At 43.5% G+C, this 21,002-nt stretch overlaps 5 protein-coding genes across 10 annotated transcripts; all 5 read right to left on the reverse strand.

The window, feature by feature from the left end:
- Window positions 1-309: 309 nt before the first annotated feature.
- Window positions 310-3,284, reverse strand: LOC105186029 (odorant receptor 4). 2 transcript variants are annotated; one of them, XM_011145964.3, is made up of 6 exons: window positions 2,877-3,284; window positions 2,247-2,592; window positions 1,843-2,082; window positions 1,525-1,638; window positions 1,217-1,372; window positions 310-919 (listed from the first exon to the last, which is right to left on the reverse strand). In XM_011145964.3, exons 1-6 carry the CDS (start codon window positions 3,131-3,133, stop codon window positions 869-871), a joined length of 1,164 nt encoding a protein of 387 aa, XP_011144266.2. In that variant the 5' UTR covers window positions 3,134-3,284; the 3' UTR covers window positions 310-868. The 2 variants fall into 2 exon arrangements, with proteins under 2 accessions (XP_011144266.2, XP_019698307.1); XM_019842748.2 differs by lacking the exon at window positions 1,525-1,638.
- An 814-nt stretch (window positions 3,285-4,098) lies between these two features.
- LOC105186028 (odorant receptor 13a) lies at window positions 4,099-6,977 on the reverse strand. Its single transcript, XM_011145963.3, has 6 exons — window positions 6,526-6,977; window positions 5,813-6,158; window positions 5,197-5,433; window positions 4,825-4,938; window positions 4,546-4,701; window positions 4,099-4,354 (listed from the first exon to the last, which is right to left on the reverse strand). The coding sequence occupies exons 1-6, from the start codon at window positions 6,780-6,782 to the stop codon at window positions 4,304-4,306; spliced, it is 1,161 nt and encodes a 386-aa protein (XP_011144265.2). The 5' UTR covers window positions 6,783-6,977; the 3' UTR covers window positions 4,099-4,303.
- Window positions 6,978-8,150: 1,173 nt separating this feature from the next.
- On the reverse strand, window positions 8,151-10,861 carry LOC105186034 (odorant receptor 4). 3 transcript variants are annotated; one of them, XM_025308026.1, is made up of 6 exons: window positions 10,418-10,861; window positions 9,705-10,044; window positions 8,987-9,217; window positions 8,666-8,779; window positions 8,419-8,571; window positions 8,151-8,327 (listed from the first exon to the last, which is right to left on the reverse strand). In XM_025308026.1, the coding sequence occupies exons 1-6, from the start codon at window positions 10,690-10,692 to the stop codon at window positions 8,277-8,279; spliced, it is 1,164 nt and encodes a 387-aa protein (XP_025163811.1). In that variant the 5' UTR covers window positions 10,693-10,861; the 3' UTR covers window positions 8,151-8,276. The 3 variants fall into 3 exon arrangements, with proteins under 3 accessions (XP_025163811.1, XP_025163813.1, XP_025163812.1); XM_025308028.1 differs by having other exon boundaries at window positions 8,155-8,327; window positions 10,601-10,861; XM_025308027.1 differs by lacking the exon at window positions 8,666-8,779 and having other exon boundaries at window positions 8,155-8,327.
- Window positions 10,862-12,396: 1,535 nt separating this feature from the next.
- On the reverse strand, window positions 12,397-15,889 carry LOC105186033 (odorant receptor 4). 2 transcript variants are annotated; one of them, XM_025308020.1, is made up of 6 exons: window positions 15,426-15,889; window positions 14,648-14,993; window positions 13,948-14,178; window positions 12,911-13,024; window positions 12,662-12,814; window positions 12,397-12,589 (listed from the first exon to the last, which is right to left on the reverse strand). In XM_025308020.1, exons 1-6 carry the CDS (start codon window positions 15,626-15,628, stop codon window positions 12,539-12,541), a joined length of 1,098 nt encoding a protein of 365 aa, XP_025163805.1. In that variant the 5' UTR covers window positions 15,629-15,889; the 3' UTR covers window positions 12,397-12,538. The 2 variants fall into 2 exon arrangements, with proteins under 2 accessions (XP_025163805.1, XP_025163804.1); XM_025308019.1 differs by having other exon boundaries at window positions 15,354-15,889.
- A 690-nt stretch (window positions 15,890-16,579) lies between these two features.
- LOC112588089 (odorant receptor 4-like) lies at window positions 16,580-20,600 on the reverse strand. Of its 2 annotated transcripts, XM_025308017.1 has the most exons (6): window positions 20,072-20,600; window positions 19,365-19,710; window positions 18,667-18,897; window positions 17,426-17,539; window positions 17,177-17,329; window positions 16,580-17,104 (listed from the first exon to the last, which is right to left on the reverse strand). In XM_025308017.1, the coding sequence occupies exons 1-6, from the start codon at window positions 20,398-20,400 to the stop codon at window positions 17,054-17,056; spliced, it is 1,224 nt and encodes a 407-aa protein (XP_025163802.1). In that variant the 5' UTR covers window positions 20,401-20,600; the 3' UTR covers window positions 16,580-17,053. The 2 variants fall into 2 exon arrangements, with proteins under 2 accessions (XP_025163802.1, XP_025163803.1); XM_025308018.1 differs by lacking the exon at window positions 17,426-17,539.
- Window positions 20,601-21,002: the final 402 nt, after the last annotated feature.

The following is a 21,002-nucleotide window of genomic DNA, read 5'->3' on the forward strand; positions in this document are numbered from 1 at the left end:
TAGTTCGCTTCGAAGGACGAGTCGTTTTTCCGTCACAGAATGCAACAACTGCCAGACAAATGGGAAAAAATAATAGTAAGCGATGGCAAATACTTTGATTAGTGTACTTTTTCATGTTTTTTCATACTAAAGCCTTTTTTTGGAAGAAAAAACGGACCGAATTAATTCACACTCCTAATAATAGTATCTCGTCGGTGACTAAAGTTATATAGTATCTAAAGTTATATATTATAGGATCTCGAAATCGAATACATAACATAAAAGAACATCAAATAAATAAACCCTTGACGACGACCGATCAGTGGAAGACTTTCATCAAATATTTTTCACGTGGTGATGCTTGCAACCCTTCGATATTCGTCGCGGCTTTTCATAAATTCGATGCGCGAAAAAGAACCACACAAGGATCATTCCCCTTTCACTCCTGCTTGATATTGCTGGAACCATCAGTTGTTTAAATATGTAATAATTCGTGCGGTTGTAGGCATCACAGTGCACGTTCGTCAGTTAGTCTTGTTCAGACGTTTGTCAGGCAAAATAAAAAAAGAAAGAATCGAAAGAGACTCTTGTGCAAGGAAGCAGTTCGTGCGCCATATAGCCTTGCGTGATTAATCATGACGTTTCGTGCTAAATGAAGCTGCGTGTCTCAAGGCAAAACGGTTGAGGTTTAGCTTGATTTATTGTTTCTCACATCTTTCCTCTCAAAACTATTATCACTGTCGCGGAGTATCTCTCGGTGTATGGAAAAATATTTTTCGCTATTATTGTCTATCATTAGTGAGAGCATATTTTCACAACATGCGGTATTATGCGGTTCACGACTACTGCTCAATAATCTTCCGACTGAACGCTATGTATGTGTGTGTGTTCATTGCATCGCCAACAAGACCGACAAATACGATCCCGAGGCTTTCATGATCTATAATGAGTTATGCTCCTTATATTACAGATAAATATATACATTTGCAGACTGTCGCATTATCGTAAAAAGAAAACATTGTTAAAAAAATACGCTCTTGAACATCAACACAAAATATTCGCCAAGAGGAGATCGTCGTGGAGAGATTCTTACAAGCTTGGCAAAAGGTTCACGCGCCCAAGCGAGTGGCGAATTTTATATAAAACGGAAAAAGAAGAGAGTACACCGGCATGAGAACATAGTGTTCCTACGCAATTATTCTCCAAAATTATGCTGCGTATTACGCGCGAGTCTTACGTTTGTGAACGATTCTAAAGAGAGGTCCATTATTTTCCCAACTGTGAGCGTCAATTGCTTCTGCGCTCTTAATATCACGAATATCAAGGGACGGCTGTTTTCGGGCTTCAACTCGTACCATGCAGAATTATACGCTGCGGTCCCGATAGCTTTGCTCTGTAAAGATAGTTAATTAATTAGCGATAATTCAGTTGAGAGGCCACGAGACGATCATATGGAATGTGCGATCGTTATTTCTGCAAACGGATTCGAGGCAGCCCGTTATACCAAGTTCATCGCCACGGGCATCACTGCAGCTCGTCTCTAACCTTGTTTTTCAGGTATTCACCGGCGAAGCAAAATATAAACGCTTCCAGATTCGTCACAGTGTAAAATAAGAGAGATCTCACTATTTGCTCCGTCGCATCGGGACTGCCGATCGCCTGCAATACCGAAGTATCGAGGCAAAAGAATCATCAAAACCGCAGTACAAATCAATACTACCCCTCATGCACATAAGAAGGCGAGGAGAGAGAATTACGGAAGAGAGGCGTAATAACGGGAACGTGAACGCGGACGCCGGAAATCGGAAATGCGATTGATCGAGTTCGTCTTCATTCACAATTAAACGCTGTGACTCGACTCACGGTCACGATGAGGAATCCCAACGAGCATATCAGCACAGTGTTCGACGTGAATTGCACCAACGCTATGTACGTGTACAGATCCTCGATGCATCTCGAGAAGTGGATAATCCTCTGATGCTTCCGTATGATTTTGCTCGTTCTGTCGACGATCGATTCGCGTCTTTCCACGCGTCTCTCCTCGGGAGCTAGCTCGGTCAGCCAACAGCATAGAACGTCCATTTGACCGCCCACGTGCAGAGTCTGAGATAATAATAATTCCGACGGTCTTCATTAAGCCGATCAGGCAATGAAAGGAGAGCGAAGGGAACGCGGAAATGAAGGAGAGAGAAAAGCGGCAACGTTACTCACCTCGCGCTAAATTGCCGAATTACGCGCTACTTTCAACAACGGACGCCGCGACTTACCAAGGCCAAGAGCAACGAGTTGAGCAAGCCGGTGCCGCAGCCGGACATGATAAGGTGCACGAACTGTGCGCTCAACAGTAGCCTGTACGTGCGCTTGGTGCTGATGTCGACGGGGAGGTTCACTTTCAGCAAGAGCGGCCACTCGGCCTGCCGATCTGTGAAGTCGACGTCGGCCAACAGTATGCCGGCGCTGTACGCTACGATGGTTAACATGTGAAGGGTGAACATCATGTTGGTGATGCGAGATGATAGTTTAGCCTTGCATGTAGGCTCGCACACGTCGACCTCGCTATTGGCGCAATCGTCCCAATCCTCGGCCATCATCATCAATATTCGCATGAACTTCCTGCGCAATAATCGTCAGGAAATCCATCGGATTGGGAATTGATGACTCTCTGTCGCGTGGGACCCTGATTTTCGGCTGAATTCGCATTGTTCGTCTAGACAACGCCAGACAGGGAGACCGTCAACTCTCTGTCGAGACGTTTCTTGATTCAAAGAATCAAGAAATTCGACGGAGGATCGACGGATTCCCATCTGCCGGCGTCCTCGACAGATAATGAGAACCCTGTTCTTGATTCTTGGTTCTTGGTTCCGGAAACATCGCGAACGCAACCTGCTGTCTCTTACCGTTGATTCCACCAGAATATAATCAGCTTCGTGCTGAACTTCACCTGAGTTAGGAAGCTACTGAAACAGTCCATCAGGTCAAACAGATCATTCGAGTGCAGGTGCAGCAGAAGGTAGCGATAATGGCAGACTTCGTCTATTCCTAACGCGATCACCCAATATGCCCTGCAAATCGCGATGCCCGATGTGGTTGGCCACACACCACATACAGTCAGCATTAATTGTAACGTGCGATTAATCGTGCTCCTGCGCGCCATTGTGTCTCAGTCCGCTATCGTTTTCGTGAACGGGGAAAAACATCGGAGCATACGTAACGGGACGGATATCTTTGCGATGACAGATGAGAGGGCAAGGGCAAGAGAGAAAGAGAGAGAAAGAGAGAGAGAGAGAAAGAGAGAGAGATAGAAGGAAAGAGAGATAGATAAAAGAGAGGGGGGACTGTGACCCCAATGAATTGCCGATGGATCTTTTAATAACAGCTTGATGTTGTACTATAAGGTATCAGCGTAAAAACTGAGCGATCCCGAGAGGCCATGAAATGAGTGCACTCCCCTCGACCGTTCGACCAATGGAAGCCGCTCATAAAATATTGTTATGTCGTGCGGTCTACAGCTCTCCCTCCTCCGGGTACGCTCTCAATATGTATTTTCGCGATATTGATACACGAAAAAACAATAGGCAGACCGATTGCTCCCTCCCTCCCACCCTCTCTCGAACACCGGTGATGCGCTCTACTCTCGTTTAAATATGCAATGATTCGTCCGGCCATAGATACGTGGTGGTGAACGTGCAGGGTGTTTAGTCGCGCCCGTCGCACTTGAGGAAAGTCGTCGAGTCGTGAGGGTGGACGCGCCATCGGAAGCCTGTCGCGTTACGGCGGAGGTGTCGGTCGGCTTTCGCACGAACGTCGGAGGGTGTGTTCTACGCGGGGGTTTGTTTATAAGAAATCAACGAATGTCAACGCGGCCTGTCATTAGTGAGTCGCGAGTGAGACTACACGCGGAGGTGATCCGAGAGAGCGACGTCAATGTTCACAAGCAGGCGAGAAGAAACATGCTTCGCGGTTAGTTTCGTATTGCTGTTGTCACAAGTTGGCGCTTCCGGCTTCCGGCGGGTCGACATTGGTATCTGGTTCTTCATTAATTGCGAAGCGGATCAAGTGACTTGGTGAGTATCGGTGTATCGGGTTCTATGAAGAAATCTCTGTATGAACAACAACGACTCGGAAAAGACTATAGCTTTGTATTACTTCACAATCATGTTGCGACTCTCGTGCTAGCGACGTTTCACAGAGATCGCGCGAGCAGAGAAGTACGTCGCGTCACGCCATGCAATTGCATCACTAGTGAAGACATATTCGCACTTCCTTCGAGATACACATGTTTCACGACTATATCGCTTGAAATCGTCCGAACTGTACACAACGCTCACTGCATCGCCAGTAACACCGACAAGTACGATCCCGAAGCTTTCATGATCTATACACAGTAACGTCTTTTGATTAACGTGTTTCTATTCTCTTGTCATTTTTACTAGTATCGCAATAAAAAAAAAATGTTCTTTAAATATTGTTGCCGCGATGAACCTGTCGCAAGAAAGAAAAAAGAAAAAATTCATACGAATAGACACGCGACTGTCACTCCGAACTGTTTTGCGTGCTGAATCTTACACTCGTGAAGGATTCTAAGGAGAGATCCATGATTTTCCCCACCGTGAGCGTCAATTGCTTCTGCGCTCGCAATATCACGAGTATCAAGGTACGACTATTCTCGGGTTTAAGTTCGTACCATGAGGAATCGTACGCCGCGGTCCCCACTGCCTTGCTCTGCAAATAACAATACAGATAACAGTACAGATAACAATAGAGAAGCTTTGTACCTCCTGTTTCATTTCGACAAAAATGAAATAATCTGTACTTTTTATCACCCTCGTAATTATCTTTCCTGACCTTGTTTTTCAGATATTCTCCGGCGAAGCAAAATATAAACGCTTCGAGGGTCGTCACGGTATAGAATAACAGGGACTTTCTTAACTGCTCCTTGGTGTCGGGATTGCCAATCGACTGTAACATCGCAGCAACGTGTAAAAAATTATTAAAATTTGCTCGCAAAGTGGTTGACATTTTCTACTTAATGTACGTAAGGAGACACACAAAAATTAATTAATAAAATAATTTTATATCTTAATCTTTTATAAATAAATAAATGGAGAAATTTATGAGATTAAATTTAAACTATCCTATTATATTATTCAACAGTATAAAAGTTATAGCTATATATATTTTCATTCACATTTGATACTTAAAAAAATTTTTACTCACGGTTACGATAATGAAGCCCAACGTGCAAATTAGCAACGTGTTCAACACAAACTGCACCAACGCGATGTACGTGTACAAGTCCTCAATGTATTCGGAGAAGATGATAATTTTCTGATGTTTTTGTATAATTTTATTAGTCATGATGACGATGGATTCGCGTTTCCGCTCGTTCTCTTTGGGCACAAGCTTGGTTAACCAGCAACGCAAAATGTTCATTTGACCGCCCACGTGTAGAATCTGAAAACATTAATTGTTCCGGACGGTCGTGGGGACCGGTCGGAAGGAAATCAATGGGGCGTATAACTGGCAACTAACACCTAGATCTCCTCAACGTGTTGACATTTTAAGTCGGGACTCGGTTGACGGAGCGGCGTGGCCGTCCCCAGAAAGCACAAATGTGTTCTCTTCATCGGAGACTTAGGTGCGAGAGACGACGCGTGTCGATTCTCGCGATTTGTCAGAAACAGTAATTTTATCACTTAAAATGATCCAAAAACAGAATGGGGGAAAGGGTTGCAAAAATCTCACAGAGAAGCTGTCGCTCGATCGTTAGCGTCGCTGCTGCTAATTTCTGTATAAGTCGTCGACGAGTACCGACGTCGTCGTTGCAACTTACCAAAGTTAAGAGTAGAGCGTTCACCAAGCCAGCCCCGCAGCCGGCTATAAAGAGGTACAGAAATTGCGCGGCTAATAGTACTTTGTATCTGTATTGCGAATGTATATCAATAGGAACTTCCACTTTTAACAGAAGAGGCGGCATGTTCTCGCGATCGTTGATATCGACGTCGGCCAGGATGACCCCACTGCTATATACAACAATTGTTATCGCGTGAAGAGTGACCATCGCGTTAGTGATGCGACTCGATAATTTCGCTTTGCATGTTGTTTCACGCATGTCGACGTCACTGTCGGCACTGTCGCGCCAATCTTCCGCCATCATTGTCAAGATGTTGACGAATTTTCTGTCAACGATTAAAAAATCGATTATGTCCTCCGCATCACAGCAGCGTAATGTTTGTTTCGTAAAGATTTATTTTGTGTCTTTATCAAACCTCACGAAATTATCAGACATATTTTAGTTTCTTCCTTTTTATAAAATTAAATATGTGTACATCTTTTTTACATATTTTGTATATATTTATATACTTCAATCTATTATCTAGGAAATGAATACATTTGCAGCTACAACAGTTGGCCACGCGATTATTTTATTCATTCGACGTCACGAACACTCGTGATCAGCTTACGTATTAATTGACAAGAAAAAAATCGTTACGCTTAGCTTCATTGTCTCGCAAATTATTCGTTGTATTGCATTCCCTTGCTTACCGTTGATTGAACCAAAAGACTAAGAATTTAGTAATTACTTTGACCTGCGCTATGCAACTGCTGAAACAGTCCGTCAAATCGAAGAGGTCATCGGTACGCCAGTGCAATAAGAAATACCGATAGTGACAGAATTCGTCTGTCGCTAATGCTATGATCCAATAAGCCCTGCAGACCATCACACAGCAAGCTCCTGGCCACATGCCGCATAAAGTGAGTATAACTTTTGTCGTGCGGTTGATGGTATTTTTACGCGTCATTGTTCCCTATCTGCTCTCTCTCTCTCTCTCTTTTTCTCCTTCCCTCTCGTCTATATACGACAATGCATAAAACCGACCGTTTGTCAGAGATGAATAAAAGGACTACGTTCCCGATGGACTACGCTCTCGATGACAACGCGATGTACATTACAGAGTCACCAGTGTAAAGACTGGGAGGTCTTAAGAGGTCATCAAATAGGCGCAGCCTCGACACCGATCGACCAATAGTAACCGCTCACTCAATATTTTTTACCATGCTGCGTGTAGCCCTCACATATACTTGTACACTTGTCGTAGCTTCGTGGCAACTTTGATATGCACAAGAAGAGGGAACGGTCAGGCGATCTCTCTCCTTCTCAGCCACTGGCGATGCAACCGTGAATCGCCTCGTTTAAATATGCAACGATTTGTGCGGACATGAGTGCGATGATGCATGCCCCCCGGTAGTCCGTCATGCTGCAGGGAAGTTCCGAAGTCAAAAGAGGGGTAGAAGTCGAAAGCGGGAAGATGTGGTACGACAGAAGTACACGTGTCTCGCTACGCGTTCGTTCGCACGCGACACAGTCGTTGTGAAGTGTCAACCGTACCGTCAGTCGAAGTCGTAACCGTATTGTGTCCAGCAGGAATTTAAAAGCGCTTGGTGAATTACATATCAGCCCGGGGTGCGAGGAATCGGATCATGTATACAAATTTTCCACCCTGTATACGAAACACTTCTTACTAAGATTATTAGGTGTGTATGTGTATTAGGTGTGTGGGTATATTTGTGTTCAACAAGTTCATTAAGATTTATAAATAATTGATTACCCAGATCGACGCGATAGAAAATTGCGAATAATGTTCGAACAATATTCAATTGTCATCTGTCACCAATTTTAACAACAGCTGATTTTGTCTCTGTTGATTTGGGTTATTGTTCATCGTACCAACGGTAGTCAAGTATTTGAGATTCGCAAAAAGACGGCAGATACTCGAAAGATCCAAGTGTCTAGATAATATCCGAAATCAAACATCACATTAACTATTCGTCGTAATAATTATCGCATAATACCGTCTCCAATCGCTGATACGCGCAAGACAGTCAAAAGCGACATATGCTCGAAAAATTCTAGCTTTTTGTAAATGTACACATGACACGTGTATTGATTGGCGAATCGTGTAAGGTCATCGAAGAAGATATCTCGAGTTTTTTCCGAAGAAGCACTTCCCAAGGAAGCAAAGAGAGAAGATGTCTTACGGAGGGAAAAAGTCAAAGGGTTGTTTCAACGAAAAAAGACTTCCGCATATGCACGTTTTATAGTTGAGCTGCTATACTTGCGCTGCGTGCTGGAAATTGAATGAAAATAAGACATTTCTCAATTATTGTGTGCTAATTTTATTTAATTCCTAATTATTGATAATCCCGAAATTCTAATAATGACTACAAATTCCTAACTAATAACTCGTAACATTCAGTCAAAGTATTTATTATTATGAAATGTGTGAACTTTCTTCTCAATACATCGCCAGCAGGACCGACATGTAGGACGCCGAGGCTTTCGTGATCTGTAAGAATGTCGAAAATGCGTTTTTAATTATCAAAGCAAATGCAATTGTCGTTTAAATATCGCAAAGGATGTAACGCGGCACGTCTTACAGTGGAGAATAGTTCCAACGACAGGTTCATAAACTTTCCCATCGTGATCGTCAACTGATGCTGCGACCTCATTATCATGAACAAAATGGTGCGACCATGAAATTTGGACTGATACCAGGGCGAATTGTATGCAGCCTCGCCGATTTTTCTGCTCTGCGTATGGGAAAAAACGCATCTTAATTGAAACTATACCTTACATGACGCTCATTACCGTGTACCGTCGATTATCGCGGATGCTATAGCTAACCTTAGAGCTAATGTACTCCCCAGCGAAGCAAAACACGAAAGACTCGATGTTAATCACGCAGTAGAACATGATGTTCTTCATGATCATCTTAGCGAAAATGGGCGACCCGACCGACTGCGACAACAGGGAAGATAATTCGGCAATAACGGCGTATTTCTCTCGGCCGAGTGGTCGCCGACAAGCATTAACGCACTGTTTTCTGTTGCACGTTGTTGCAATATCTCTTGTTATTATTCATATAACATACTATTCACAGAGAGACTCGTCGACGAAGACTCAGTCTTCAGCGTGATTCGCTATCGCGATCTTTGTGTTACTCACCGTGACAAGTATGAAACCCAAGCCGCAGGTGATCAGGGTGTTGAGAAGAAGCAATACCAGCGCAATGTACGTGTACAGGGACTCAATATGTTCCGAGAAGGTAATGACGCTCTGGTGTTTCCGGATTATTTCCTTCACCACCGTCACGTCCGTTATGCGCACGTGCTCGCCCTGCGGCATGTGCGTCAAGCATCTACAAATAACGTCGATCTGACCGCTTAAATACAGCATCTAAAAGACACACAACGCTGTTTATTCTCGTTTAGAACAAAAGGATGTGGATAGTAAGCACGATGTGTTCAACACTTTTGCTACCATGCTCAATTGAAGATCGTTCTCTAAACGTCCGCATTATGTCTTACCATACTTAATGCACGTTTGTATTTATACGTACAAAATATGTCAAACTGACAGAGCAAGATCGACCGTTTTTTTTAGTGCACACAGATGGCTCTGATCTTTAGCGAGAGATCGATATGTTGCATACGTGTGGTAATAAAAAAGAAAAGATTGATTTGACGCGACGATGAACGAGGCAATTGAATTTTGGTCGAAGAAAAGAGCGTTCCCAGATTCACATTCGACTAGAGGAACTGAAAATACTATCTCCTTCCAGCGGTACGCCTTTCGTTCATAGTCACGCTAATTCAGTCGGTCTTTCTCTGCGTCTAGTAGCGAACGCGTTAATCATTTCTCTTGCGCCACTTCGACCACTCACCAAAGTGACGAGAACCGAATTGATGGTGGCAGCGCCGGCGGAAACGATCAGCAGGTAGAAAAATTGTAGGAATATCACGACTAGATATACGGATTGTTTATTAATGTCGAATGAAAGATGCATCATCAAGATATACGATCGCGTTGTGTTGGAAGCCTCATCGTAATGAATCGCGTTCGAGAGGGTGTTTGCGGAGGTCATTATCACGGACACCGAGTTGAATGCAACGATGAAGTTGGGTAAATGGCGTAACACGTGCATTTTCCCGCCGCTGTCAATCGCGCTTGTGCAACCGAGTTCCCAATTCGTCGACATCGTTTTCCACATCTCGTTGAATCTTCTACAAGCGGTCATTCTTACAGGCGGTTATTCTAACAACATTCACGATTGGCGGGTTTCGATTTTGACAATGAGCATATTACTATAGTCCAAGAGTCGCGATGTAATCGCAATGAGCTTCGATCACGATGCCGCACGCAACCACGTACGTAAGCCGAACGGTCGTCTTTAATAGCGTCGTTACGAATGCGACAATTAACTCGACATCGATTTTCACTTCATCGCGACCGTAAGAAAATCGAACTCGCCGTGATTACACCGCTTGCGATTTTCTGACAAGCACCGCTGCACACACGCGTACTGATAATCACTGAGCACTCTCGATATCTATCGACATTACGCGTACAACACGCATATTATCATATATATCTCACCGCTGATTGTACCAGAAAATGGCTATTTTGATAAACTTCATGCTCATAGCTAGTGACGCTGCGAGCGCATACATAAAAATAGTGAAGTTAATGGTGCGCGCGTGAATGAAGAGGAACGTGTACTGAAGGCTTGTGCAAACGACCATTACGATCAGCCAAGAAGCTTTGCAGATCAGGCCATACGTCAGGCCTGGCCAAATGCCGAATAGACAAAGCAACATCTTGAGCGGCCAACTGATTATCCTTCTCGATTGTACATTTGTCGATTTCTCCATGTTTCGTTATTATGCAGACTTCAAAAAAATGTATCGGATCCGCAGACAAATCGTACGGGATGTTTATACGTGGACCTATTGATTGCCGAACGATATGCGCGACTAAGTTCCCTTTGGTGAACTGGAGAGTCTTGACGGAAGATGAGCCGGACGAGCGCTCCCTCCTCCGATTCCACTGGGAATTGCTCATTAAATATTTGCAATCGCGTCATACGGCTCGTCGTGTTTTCTCGATGATTCATGGTACTGCTTTTACAGAAAAAGAGGATAAAGGAAAAATAGAAATGTCGGGAAAAGAGACACGCTGTTGGGCTGACGAATGCCACGTCGCGATGAGCAATTTTCTTTAAAGATTCACGGAGTCAAGCATGCGTAGACGCGGTACATGACATCGTAATATCAAATTGTTTCTAACGACCGCGCGCATAATATTCTCTCGACATATTACGGAAAGTTATTTTCGAGAGAAGGAACTCGACAACGCGGACCTTTTAAGTTTGGTATAATTATTGCGTGCTCGCAACACGCTTGCCTTAATAATATACAGTATCGTGTAACGATTGGAATTGATGTAAGTGTATATATGAAAACCAACCGTACGTCCCTTGAGGAACTCGCGGAGTAAGCTACTAAAGAAGGAAATATTGGAGGGAAAATAATAATACTACGCGCATCGGTGGAGTGAGTCGTTTTTACGGAGTGTTTTACTGGCCTTTGTACACGCAAAGTTTGTATGTTCCAGGTTGTTGACCTGATGCTTCTTTCTCCAAAGAATTGTGTATTCTAATCATTCATGCTTGTAAATCCGGAAAATAATTAGTAAATGTTCAAAAATTTGGTCCCTGGTGTAGAGAAATTAATTCCGTCAATTACTTACTTAATTATTTATTATCACATAATGTACCAAAGTTATTTGAAATTTGAAACGATATATTTCAATGTATATATATACAGGGTCTGTCATAAGTTCCGGAACGGCTAATTATTTAAAAAACTAATGAGTGTTTAAAACAATGTTTGAAACAAAAGTTGTAGGACTTAGAAAAAGCTATCAGATATTGATAATTGTTTGACCTTGGAATGATCTTGGAAATATCGCAATAAATATTAGGCATATAGAAAAATGTTTCATACAAAAGTTGTTCAAATTATTTGATTGAAAAAGACGGTGTAATAAAAAATTTGAATTTCCATATAAGATTTTTATGTCGACCTTGATAACGTTTCTCAAGATCATTCCAAGGTCAAGCAATTATCAATATTTGACAGCTTTTTTAAGCCCTACAACTTTTGTTTCAGACATTGTTTTAAACAATCATTATTTTTTTAAATAATTAGCCGTTCCGGAACTTTTGGCAGACCCTGTATAAAAAATTATACAGGACAAAATAACGATTTTCTAACTCATCGACAATCCCGATATTACGGTCAAGGCCAGGTTGCTTGAAAAACTCAAGTTTTTTATAAATGTACACACGATATGCATATCGATTTGCGAATTGTGTAAGGTCACCGAAGAAGATATCTCCAGTTTTTCCGAAGAAACGATTTCCGAAGAAGGGTGCGACGAGAAAAAGTGTTTTATGAGGGGAAAAAGTTAGAGGGTTGTATAGACAAAAAAGACTGCCGCGAATGAACGTTTTATAATTGAGCTGCTACTATATACTTGCGCTGCGTGCTGGGAATTGAACGGAAACAAGGCACTTCTCAACCACAGTGTGCTAATTCTCTTTAATTCCTAACTACTGATAATCTCGAAATACTACTAATGACTACAAATCCATAACTAATAACTCGTAACATTCAGTCAAAGTGTTTATTATTACGAAAAATGTGAACCCTCTCCTCAATACATCGCCAGTAGGACCGACATGTAGGACGCCGAGGCTTTTGTAATCTGCAACAATATCGAATATTTTTAATCATCGAACGTTAAATATCGCGGAAAGTGTAACGAGACGCGTCTTACAGTGGAGAATCGTTCCAACGATAGGTCCATGAACTTTCCCATCGTGATCGTCAACTGATGTTGCGACCTCATTATCATAAATAAAATCATGCGACTGTGAAACTTGGATTGATACCACGGCGAGTTGTACGCGGCTTCGCCGATTTCTCTGCTCTGCGTGCGAGAAAGGAAACGCCTCTTAATCGAAGCCGTACATTACATGACGCTCATTACCGTGTTCTGTCGATGATCGTCGATGCTATAGCTAACCTTAGAGCTAATGTACTCCCCGGCGAAGCAAAATATGAAAGTCTCCATGTTAATCACGCAGTAGAACATGAGGTTCTTCATGACCATCTTAGCGAAAATGGGCGACCCGACCGACTGCGACAACAGGGGAGATAATTCGGCAATAACGACATATTTCTCTCGGCCGAGTGGTCGCCGACGAGCGTTAATGCACTATTTTCTGCTGCACGATGTTTCTTGTTACGAGGGCCATTCAAATATAAACCGGATTTCTTTTTTACAGATTTATTGGTAACAGATGGAATTACAAAAGCGATATATTACTTTTCTACATAGCTTCCTTCAACGGAAATGCATCTTCTCCACCGAATAGGTTCATTTCACAGTACATTTCTCCGAGTTTTTCGCGGGTTAAGGCTGCTGTATGAGGTCACGCGTTGTCATGGAGGAGCAGAATGTCGCGAATGGGTTGCTGGTATTCTGAGAGAATTGTATGAGCACTCCCAATACTTATGCCCACCTCCGATGAGATTTTGACTACAGTTAAGCGCCGGTCATCTTGCACAAGTTCGCGAACGGCCCGAATGATCTCATCAGTGACACTCGATCGCGGACGTCGCGACGTTCGTGACTTTCGTTTTCCACAGCATTACGACCACTGTGAAATATTTTCGCCCAATCAAACACTTGGATTCTTGACAGGGTACCATCACCAAACTGTGCTTGCAGTCTAGTCAAAATTTTAGTTGGTTTGACGCCTTCGTTAGCAAGAAATTGGACGATAATGCGTTGCGCAACAGTCGTAGGTACCTCTTAGTCAGTCATGGTGCTACTGACGAGGGAACAGCAACTGTGGAATGTTGCAGGGAAACTTCCTTCCACACATCTCTACCTAACTGCTTGGAGTGTCTCGGCCCGCTTGCGGCTCTTTCTGAGTCCGCAGATAAAAAGTCCGGTTTATATTTGAATGACCCTCGTATTATTAATATAACATACTGAACTCGTCGACGAAGACTCAGTCTGCAGCGACCGTGATTCGTGATCTCTTTGCTACTCACCGTGACAAGTATAAAACCTAAGCCGCAGGTGATCAGGGTGTTGAGTAGAAGCAATATCAGCGCAATGTACGTGTACAGAGACTCGATATGTTCCGAGAAGGTAATGACGCTCTGGTGTTTACGGATTATTTCCTTCACCACCATGACGTCCGTCATGCCTACGTGTTCGCCCTGCGGCATGTGCGTCAAGCATCTACAAATGACGTTGACCTGACCGCCTAAGTACAGCACCTAAAAGACACACGAAGCTGTTTAATTTTGTGTAGAACAAAACGAAATCGACAGCGTGCTCGATGTATTCAACACTTTTGCTACCACGCTCGAATTGAAGGTCGTTCACTAAACGTCCACATTATGGTTTACCATATTTAATGCACATATATATATACATAAGATGTGTCAGATGAGCAAGATTAGGCGTTAAATAATCTATACTGATTTGATCTTTAGCGAAAGATCGATACGTTGTACATGTGTGATGATGAAAAAGAAAAAATTGATTTAACGCGACGATGAACGAGGCAAGCGAATTCTGGTCAGAAAAAGAAGCGTTCCCAGAGTCAACTTAAGGGACCGGAAATTCTGTCTCCTTCCAGCGGAACACCTTTTGCTTCGTTCGAAGCCACGTTAAATCAGGCTGTCCTCCTTTCCATCTGGTAGCGAACGTGTTAATCATCTCCTGTATGCTTCGGGCACTCACCAATATGACGAGAACCGCATTGATGGTGGCGGCGCCGGCGGTAATGATCAGCATGTAGAAAAATTGTAGGAATATCACGACTAGATAGACGGATTGTTTATTAATGTCGTTTAGAAGATGCATCATGAAGATGTACGGTCGTGTTGTGTTGGAAGCCTCATCGTAATGAATCGCGTTCGAGAGGGTGTTTGCGGAGGTCATTATCACGGACATCGAATTGAACGCAACGATGAAGTTGGGTAAGTGGCGCAAGACGTGCATTTTCCCGGCGTTGTCAATCGCGCTCGTGCAAGCGCTGCCGAATTCCCAATTCATCGACATCGTCCTCCACATCTCGTTGAATCTTCTACAAGCGGTCATTCTTACAGGCGGTTATTCTAACAACATTCACGATCGGCGGATATCGATTTTGACAATGAGCATACTGCTGTAGTCCAAGAGTCGCGATGTAATCGCGATGAGTTCCGACCACGGTGCTGCGTGCGATGCATGCGAGCCGACCGGTCGCTTTTAATCGCGACGTTACAAATATGACAATTAACTCGATATCGATTTTTACCTCATCGCGGCCGTAAGAAAATCGAACTCGCCGTGATTACACTGCTTCCTGCTTTCCGACAAGCACACGTGTATTGATAATCATCGAGCACCTTCGATCTCTATCGACACTACGCGTACGATACGCGGTTTATCATATATGTCTCACCGCTGATTGTACCAGAAAATGGCTATTTTCATAAATTTTGTGCTCATCGCCAGTGTCAAGGCGCACGCGTACATAAAAATGGTGAAGTCGATGGTGCGTGCGTGAATGACGAGAAACGTATACTGAAGAATCGTGCCGATGACCAGTACAATCAGCCAAAACGCTTTGCAGACCAGGCCGTACGTCAGGCCTGGCCAGATACCGAGTAGGCAAAGCAACATCTTGAGCGGCCAACTGATTGTCCTTCTCGATTGTACACTTGTCGGTTTCTCCATGTTCCGTTGTTTCGCGGAAGGTGACTTCGAAAGCAGACAGATCGTATCGAGCGCTTATATGTGGACCTGTTGATTGCCGGACGATATGCGCGGCCAGGTGTTCTTCAGTAAACTGCAGGGTCTTGACGGAAGATGAGCCAGACGAGCGCTCCCTCCTTCAATTCCACTGGGAATTGCTCATTAAATATTCGCATTTGTGTCATACAGCTCGTCGTGTTTTCTCGATGATTCGTGATACAGCTCTTACAGGAAAAGGGAACAAAGGAAAAATTGAAATGTTGGGAAGAAAGACACGCTGTTGGTCTGACGAATGCCACGTCGCGGTGAGCAATTTTCTTTAAAGATTCACGGAGTCAAGCATGCGTAGACACGGTATGGGACATAATATCAAATTGTTTTTAACGACCGCGCGCATAATGTTCCCTGGACATAATAGGGAAAATTTTCGAGAGAGGAGAAACCTGACGTCGCGGGTCGAAAGATCTTTTACATTTGGTACAATTACTGCTCATAGCGCGCTTACCTTAATAATGTAGGGTATCGTGTAATGATTGGAATTGGTGTAGGTGTATATATGAAAATCCATCGTACGTCCCCTGTGTGGAACTCGTGCAGTAAGCTACTAAAGAAGGAAATGTTGAAGGAAAAATAATAATGCTACGCGCATCGGTGAGGTGAGTCATTTTTACGGACTGTTTTACTGGCCTTTATACACGCAACGTTTGTATGTTCCAGGTTGTTGACCTGATGCTTTTTTCTTCAAAGAATTGTGTATTCTAATCATTCATGCTTGTAGATCCGGAAAATAATAAGTAAATGTTCAAAAAAATTTGGTCCCTGCTATAGAGAAATTAATTCCGTCAATTACTTAATTATTTATTATCACATAATGTACCAAAATTACATTTGAAACGGTATATTTCAATATATATATATATATATATATATATATATAAAATTATAAAGAACAAAATAACGATTTCCTAACTCATCGACAATCCCGATATTACGGTCAAGGCCATTTTGCTTAAAAAACTCAAGTTTTTATAAATATACATACGATATGCATATCGATTTGCGAATTGTATAAGATCACTGAAGAAGATATCTCCAGTTTTTCCGAAGTAGCGATTCCGAAGAAGGGAGCGAAGAGAAAAAGTGTCTTATGGGGAGAAAAAGTTAGAGGGTCGTATCGACGAAAAAGACTGCCGCGAATGAACGTTTTATAATTAAGCTGCTATGCTATTGTGCTGCGTGCTGGAAATTGAATGGAAACAAGGCACTTCTCAACTACAGTGTGCTAATTCTCTTTAATTCCTAACTACTGGTAATCTCGAAATACTAGTAATGACTACAAATCCCTAACTAATAACTGATAACATTCAGTCAAAGTGTTTATTATTACGAAAAATGTGAACTCTCTCCTCAATACATCGCCAGCAGGACCGACATGTAGGACGCCGAGGCTTTTGTAATCTGCAACAATGTGGAATATTTTTAATCATCGAACGTTAAATATCGCGGAAAGTGTAACGAGACGCATCTTACAGTGGAGAATCGTTCCAACGATAGGTCCATGAACTTTCCCATCGTGATCGTCAACTGATGTTGCGACCTCATTATCATAAATAAAATCATGCGACTGTGAAACTTGGATTGATACCACGGCGAGTTGTACGCGGCTTCGCCGATTTCTCTGCTCTGCGTGCGAGAAAGAAAAGGCTTCTTAATCGAAACCGTACATTACATGACGCTCATTACCGTGTTCTGTCGATGATCGCTGATGCTATAGCTAACCTTAGAGCTAATGTACTCCCCGGCGAAGCAAAACACGAAAGTCTCGATGTTAATTACGCAGTAGAACATGAGGTTCTTCATGACCATCTTAGCGAAAATGGGCGATCCGACCGACTGCGACAACAGGGGAGATAATTCGGCAATACGACATATTTCTCTCGATCGAGTGATCGCCAATGAGCGTTAATGCACTATTTTCTGCTGCATGATATTTCTTGATACGAGGGCCATTCAAATATAAACCGGATTTGTTTTTTACAGATTTATTGGTAACAGATGAAATTACAAAAGCGATATATTACTTTTCTACATAGTTTCCTTCAACGGAAATGCATCTTCAGCACCGGATAGGTAGCTTCCTGATCCCTTCATCAAAAAAAAAGAAGAAGGGCGCTCCAACAGCCAATTGCGCACGTACTGCTCAACCGCTACGTCGTCGTTAAATCTTTCCCCTCCTAAAGTCTCCTTCAGGGGTCCAAACATGTGAAAGGCAAATGAGGATAAATCGGGACTGCAAAGATGGTGTTCAAGTGGTGTCCAGTACATCTTTCCGAGTTTATCGCGGGTTAAGGCTGTTGTATGAGGCCGCGCGTTGTCGCGCCGCGCGATGGAGAAGCAGAATGTTGCGAATGAGTTGCCGGTATTCTGAGAGAATTGTATGAGCACTCCCAATACTTATGCCCACCTCCGATGAGATTTTGACTACAGTTAAGCGCCGGTCATCTTGCACAAGTTCGAGAACGGCCCGAATGATCTCATCAGTGACACTCGATCGCGGACGTCGCGACGTTCGTGACTTTCGTTTTCCACAGCATTACGACCACTGTGAAATATTTTCGCTCAATCAAACACTTGGGTTCTTGACAGGGTACCATCACCAAACTGTGCTTGCAGTCTAGTCAAAATTTTAGTTGGTTTGACGCCTTCGTTAGCAAGAAATTGGACGATAATGCGTTGCGCAACAGTCGTAGGTACCTCTTATTCAGTCATGGTGCTACTGACGAGGGAACAGCAACTGTGGAATGTTGCAGGGATGCTTCCTTCCACACATCTCTACCTAACTGCCTGGAGTGTCTCGGCCCGCTTGCGGCTCTTTCTGAGTCCGCAGATAAAAAGTCCGGTTTATATTTGAATGACCCTCGTATTATTGATATTATTGATACTGTTCACAGAGGGACTCGTCGACGAAGACTCAGTCTGCAGTGACCGTGATTCGTTATCGCGATCTTTTTGCTACTCACCGTGACAAGTATGAAACCTAAGCCGCAGGTGATCAAGGTGTTGAGTAGAAGCAATATCAGCGCAATGTACGTGTACAGGGACTCGATATGTTCCGAGAAGGTAATGACGCTCTGGTGTTTACGGATTATTTCCTTCACCACTGTCACGTCCGTCATGCGCACGTGCTTGCCCTGCGGCATGTGCGTCAAGCATCTACAAATGACGTCGACCTGACCGCCTAAGTACAGCATCTAAAAGACACACGAAGCTGTTTAATTTTGTGTAGAACAAAAGGAAGTCGACAGCGTGCTCGATGTGTTCAACACTTTTGCTACCACGCTCAAATTGAAGGTCGCTCGCTAAACGTCCACATTATGTTTTACCATATTTAATGCGTGTATTAATATACATAAAATGTATCAGATGAGCAAGATTGGGCGTTAATTAATCTACACGTTCTGATCTTTAGCGAGAGATCGATACGTTGTACATGTGTGATGATGAAAAAGAAAAAATTGATTTAACGCGACGATGAAAGAGGCAAACGAATTTTGGTCGGAAAAAGAAGCGTTCCTAGAATCAACTCGAGGACCCGGAAATTCTGTCTCCTTCCAGCGAAATGCCTTTTGGTTCGTTCGTACCGCATTAATTCAGGTTGTCCTCCTCTCCATCTGGTAGCGAACGCGTTAATCATTTCCTGTACGCTTCGGGCACTCACCAAAATGACGAGAACCGAATTGATTGTGGCGGCGCCCGCGGAAAGGATCAGCAGGTAGAAAAATTGTAGAAATATCACGACTAGATACACGGACTGTTTATTAACGTCGAATGGAAGATGCATCCACACCACGTAGGATTGCGTTATGTTGGAAGCCTCATCGTAATGAATCCCGTTCGTGAGGGTGTTGGCGGAATTCATGATCACGGATATCGAATTGAACGCAACGATGAAGTTGGGCAAATGGCGCAACACGTGAATTTTCCCGGCGCTATCGATCGCGCTCGTGGAAGCGCTGCCGAGTTCCCAATTCGTCGACATCGTCCTCCACATCTCGTTGAATCTTCTACAAGCGGTCATTCTTAGAGGCGGTTATTCTAACAACATTCACGATCGGCGGATTTCGATTTTGACAATAAGTATACTGTGCTATTCAAGAGTCGCGATGAGTAATCGCGATAAGTTCCGACCACGGTGCTGCGTGCGACGCACGCAAGGCAACCGGTCGCCTTTAATCGCGACGTTACGAATGTGACCATCAATTCGACATCGATTTTCACCTCATCGCGGCCGTAAGAAAATCGAAATCGCCGTAATTACACTGCTTCCAGCTTTCCGACAAGCACACGCGTATTGATAATCACCGAGCACTTTCGATCTCTATCGACATTACGCGTGCGATACGCGGTTTATCATGTATGTCTCACCGCTGATTGTACCAGAAAATGGCTATTTTGATAAACTTCGTGCTCAGCGCCAGTGTCAAGGCAGACGCGTACATAAAAATGGTAAAGTCGATAGTGCGCGCGTGAATGACAAGGAACGTATACTGAAGAATCGTGCCGACGACCATTACAATCAGCCAAAATGCTTTGCAGGCCAGGCCGTACGTCAGGCCTGGCCAGATACCGAATAGGCAAAGCAACATCTTGAGCGGCCAACTGATTATCCTTCTCGATTGTACACTTCTCGATTTCTCCATGTTCCGTTGTTTCGCGGAAGGTGACTTCGAAGGCAAACTAATCGTATCGGGCATTTGTATGTGGACCTGTTGATTGCCGGACGATATGCGCGGCGAGGTGTCCTTCAATAAACTGGAGGGTCTTGACGGAAGATGAGCCAGACGAACGCTCCCTTCTTCAATTCCACTGGGAGTTGCTCATTAAATATTCGCATTTGTGTCATACAGCTCGTCGTGTTTTCTCGATGATTCGTGATACTGCTCTTACAGGAAAAGGGAACAAAGGAAAAATTGAAATGTCTGGAAAAAAGACACGCTGTTGGTCTGACGAATGCCACGTCGCGGTGAGCAATTTTCTTTAAAGATTCACGGAGTCAAGCATACGTAGACACGGTACGGGACATCGTAATATCAAATTGTTTTTAACGACCGCGCGCATAATGTTCCCTGGACATATTAGGGAAAATTTCCGAGAGAAGAGAAACCTGACGACGCGGGTCGAAAGATCTTTTACGTTTGGTACAATTACTGCTCATAGCGCGCTTACCTTAATAATGTAGGGTATCGTGTAATGATTGGAATTGGTGTAGGTGTATATATGAAAATCCATCGTACGTCCCCTGTGTGGAACTCGTGCAGTAAGCTACTAAAGAAGGAAATGTTGAAGGAAAAATAAT

This window comes from Harpegnathos saltator, unplaced genomic scaffold, assembly GCF_003227715.2.
Source record: "Harpegnathos saltator strain DR-91 unplaced genomic scaffold, Hsal_v8.6 scaffold133, whole genome shotgun sequence".
Taxonomy (NCBI): Eukaryota; Metazoa; Arthropoda; class Insecta; order Hymenoptera; family Formicidae; genus Harpegnathos; species Harpegnathos saltator.

What these genes read in the sequence shown, in the direction of transcription:
- LOC105186028 (XM_011145963.3), bottom strand. Translation starts at nt 6,782, where the DNA reads ATGACGCGTAAAAATACCATCAACCGCACGACAAAAGTTATACTCACT. An exon ending in ACGCTCTACTCTTAACTTTG is followed by an intron (nt 5,434 to 5,812) that starts GTAAGTTGCAAC and finishes TAATGTTTTCAG; the next exon opens with ATTCTACACGTGGGCGGTCA. An exon ending in TGGGCTTCATTATCGTAACC is followed by an intron (nt 4,939 to 5,196) that starts GTGAGTAAAAAT and finishes GCGATGTTACAG; the next exon opens with TCGATTGGCAATCCCGACAC.
- LOC105186033 (XM_025308019.1), bottom strand. Translation starts at nt 15,628, where the DNA reads ATGGAGAAACCGACAAGTGTACAATCGAGAAGGACAATCAGTTGGCCG. An exon ending in ATGCGGTTCTCGTCATATTG is followed by an intron (nt 14,179 to 14,647) that starts GTGAGTGCCCGA and finishes TGTGTCTTTTAG; the next exon opens with GTGCTGTACTTAGGCGGTCA. An exon ending in TAGGTTTTATACTTGTCACG is followed by an intron (nt 13,025 to 13,947) that starts GTGAGTAGCAAA and finishes CTGTTGTCGCAG; the next exon opens with TCGGTCGGGTCGCCCATTTT.
- LOC112588089 (XM_025308017.1), bottom strand. Translation starts at nt 20,400, where the DNA reads ATGCCCGATACGATTAGTTTGCCTTCGAAGTCACCTTCCGCGAAACAA. An exon ending in ATTTTCTGGTACAATCAGCG is followed by an intron (nt 19,711 to 20,071) that starts GTGAGACATACA and finishes GACCGCTTGTAG; the next exon opens with AAGATTCAACGAGATGTGGA. An exon ending in ATTCGGTTCTCGTCATTTTG is followed by an intron (nt 18,898 to 19,364) that starts GTGAGTGCCCGA and finishes TGTGTCTTTTAG; the next exon opens with ATGCTGTACTTAGGCGGTCA.
- LOC105186029 (XM_011145964.3), bottom strand. Translation starts at nt 3,133, where the DNA reads ATGGCGCGCAGGAGCACGATTAATCGCACGTTACAATTAATGCTGACT. An exon ending in ACTCGTTGCTCTTGGCCTTG is followed by an intron (nt 2,083 to 2,246) that starts GTAAGTCGCGGC and finishes TTATTATCTCAG; the next exon opens with ACTCTGCACGTGGGCGGTCA. An exon ending in TGGGATTCCTCATCGTGACC is followed by an intron (nt 1,639 to 1,842) that starts GTGAGTCGAGTC and finishes TCGGTATTGCAG; the next exon opens with GCGATCGGCAGTCCCGATGC.
- LOC105186034 (XM_025308026.1), bottom strand. Translation starts at nt 10,692, where the DNA reads ATGGAGAAATCGACAAATGTACAATCGAGAAGGATAATCAGTTGGCCG. An exon ending in GGGAGTACATTAGCTCTAAG is followed by an intron (nt 8,572 to 8,665) that starts GTTAGCTATAGC and finishes TCCCATACGCAG; the next exon opens with AGCAGAAAAATCGGCGAGGC. An exon ending in CGTTGGAACTATTCTCCACT is followed by an intron (nt 8,328 to 8,418) that starts GTAAGACGTGCC and finishes ACATTCTTACAG; the next exon opens with ATCACGAAAGCCTCGGCGTC.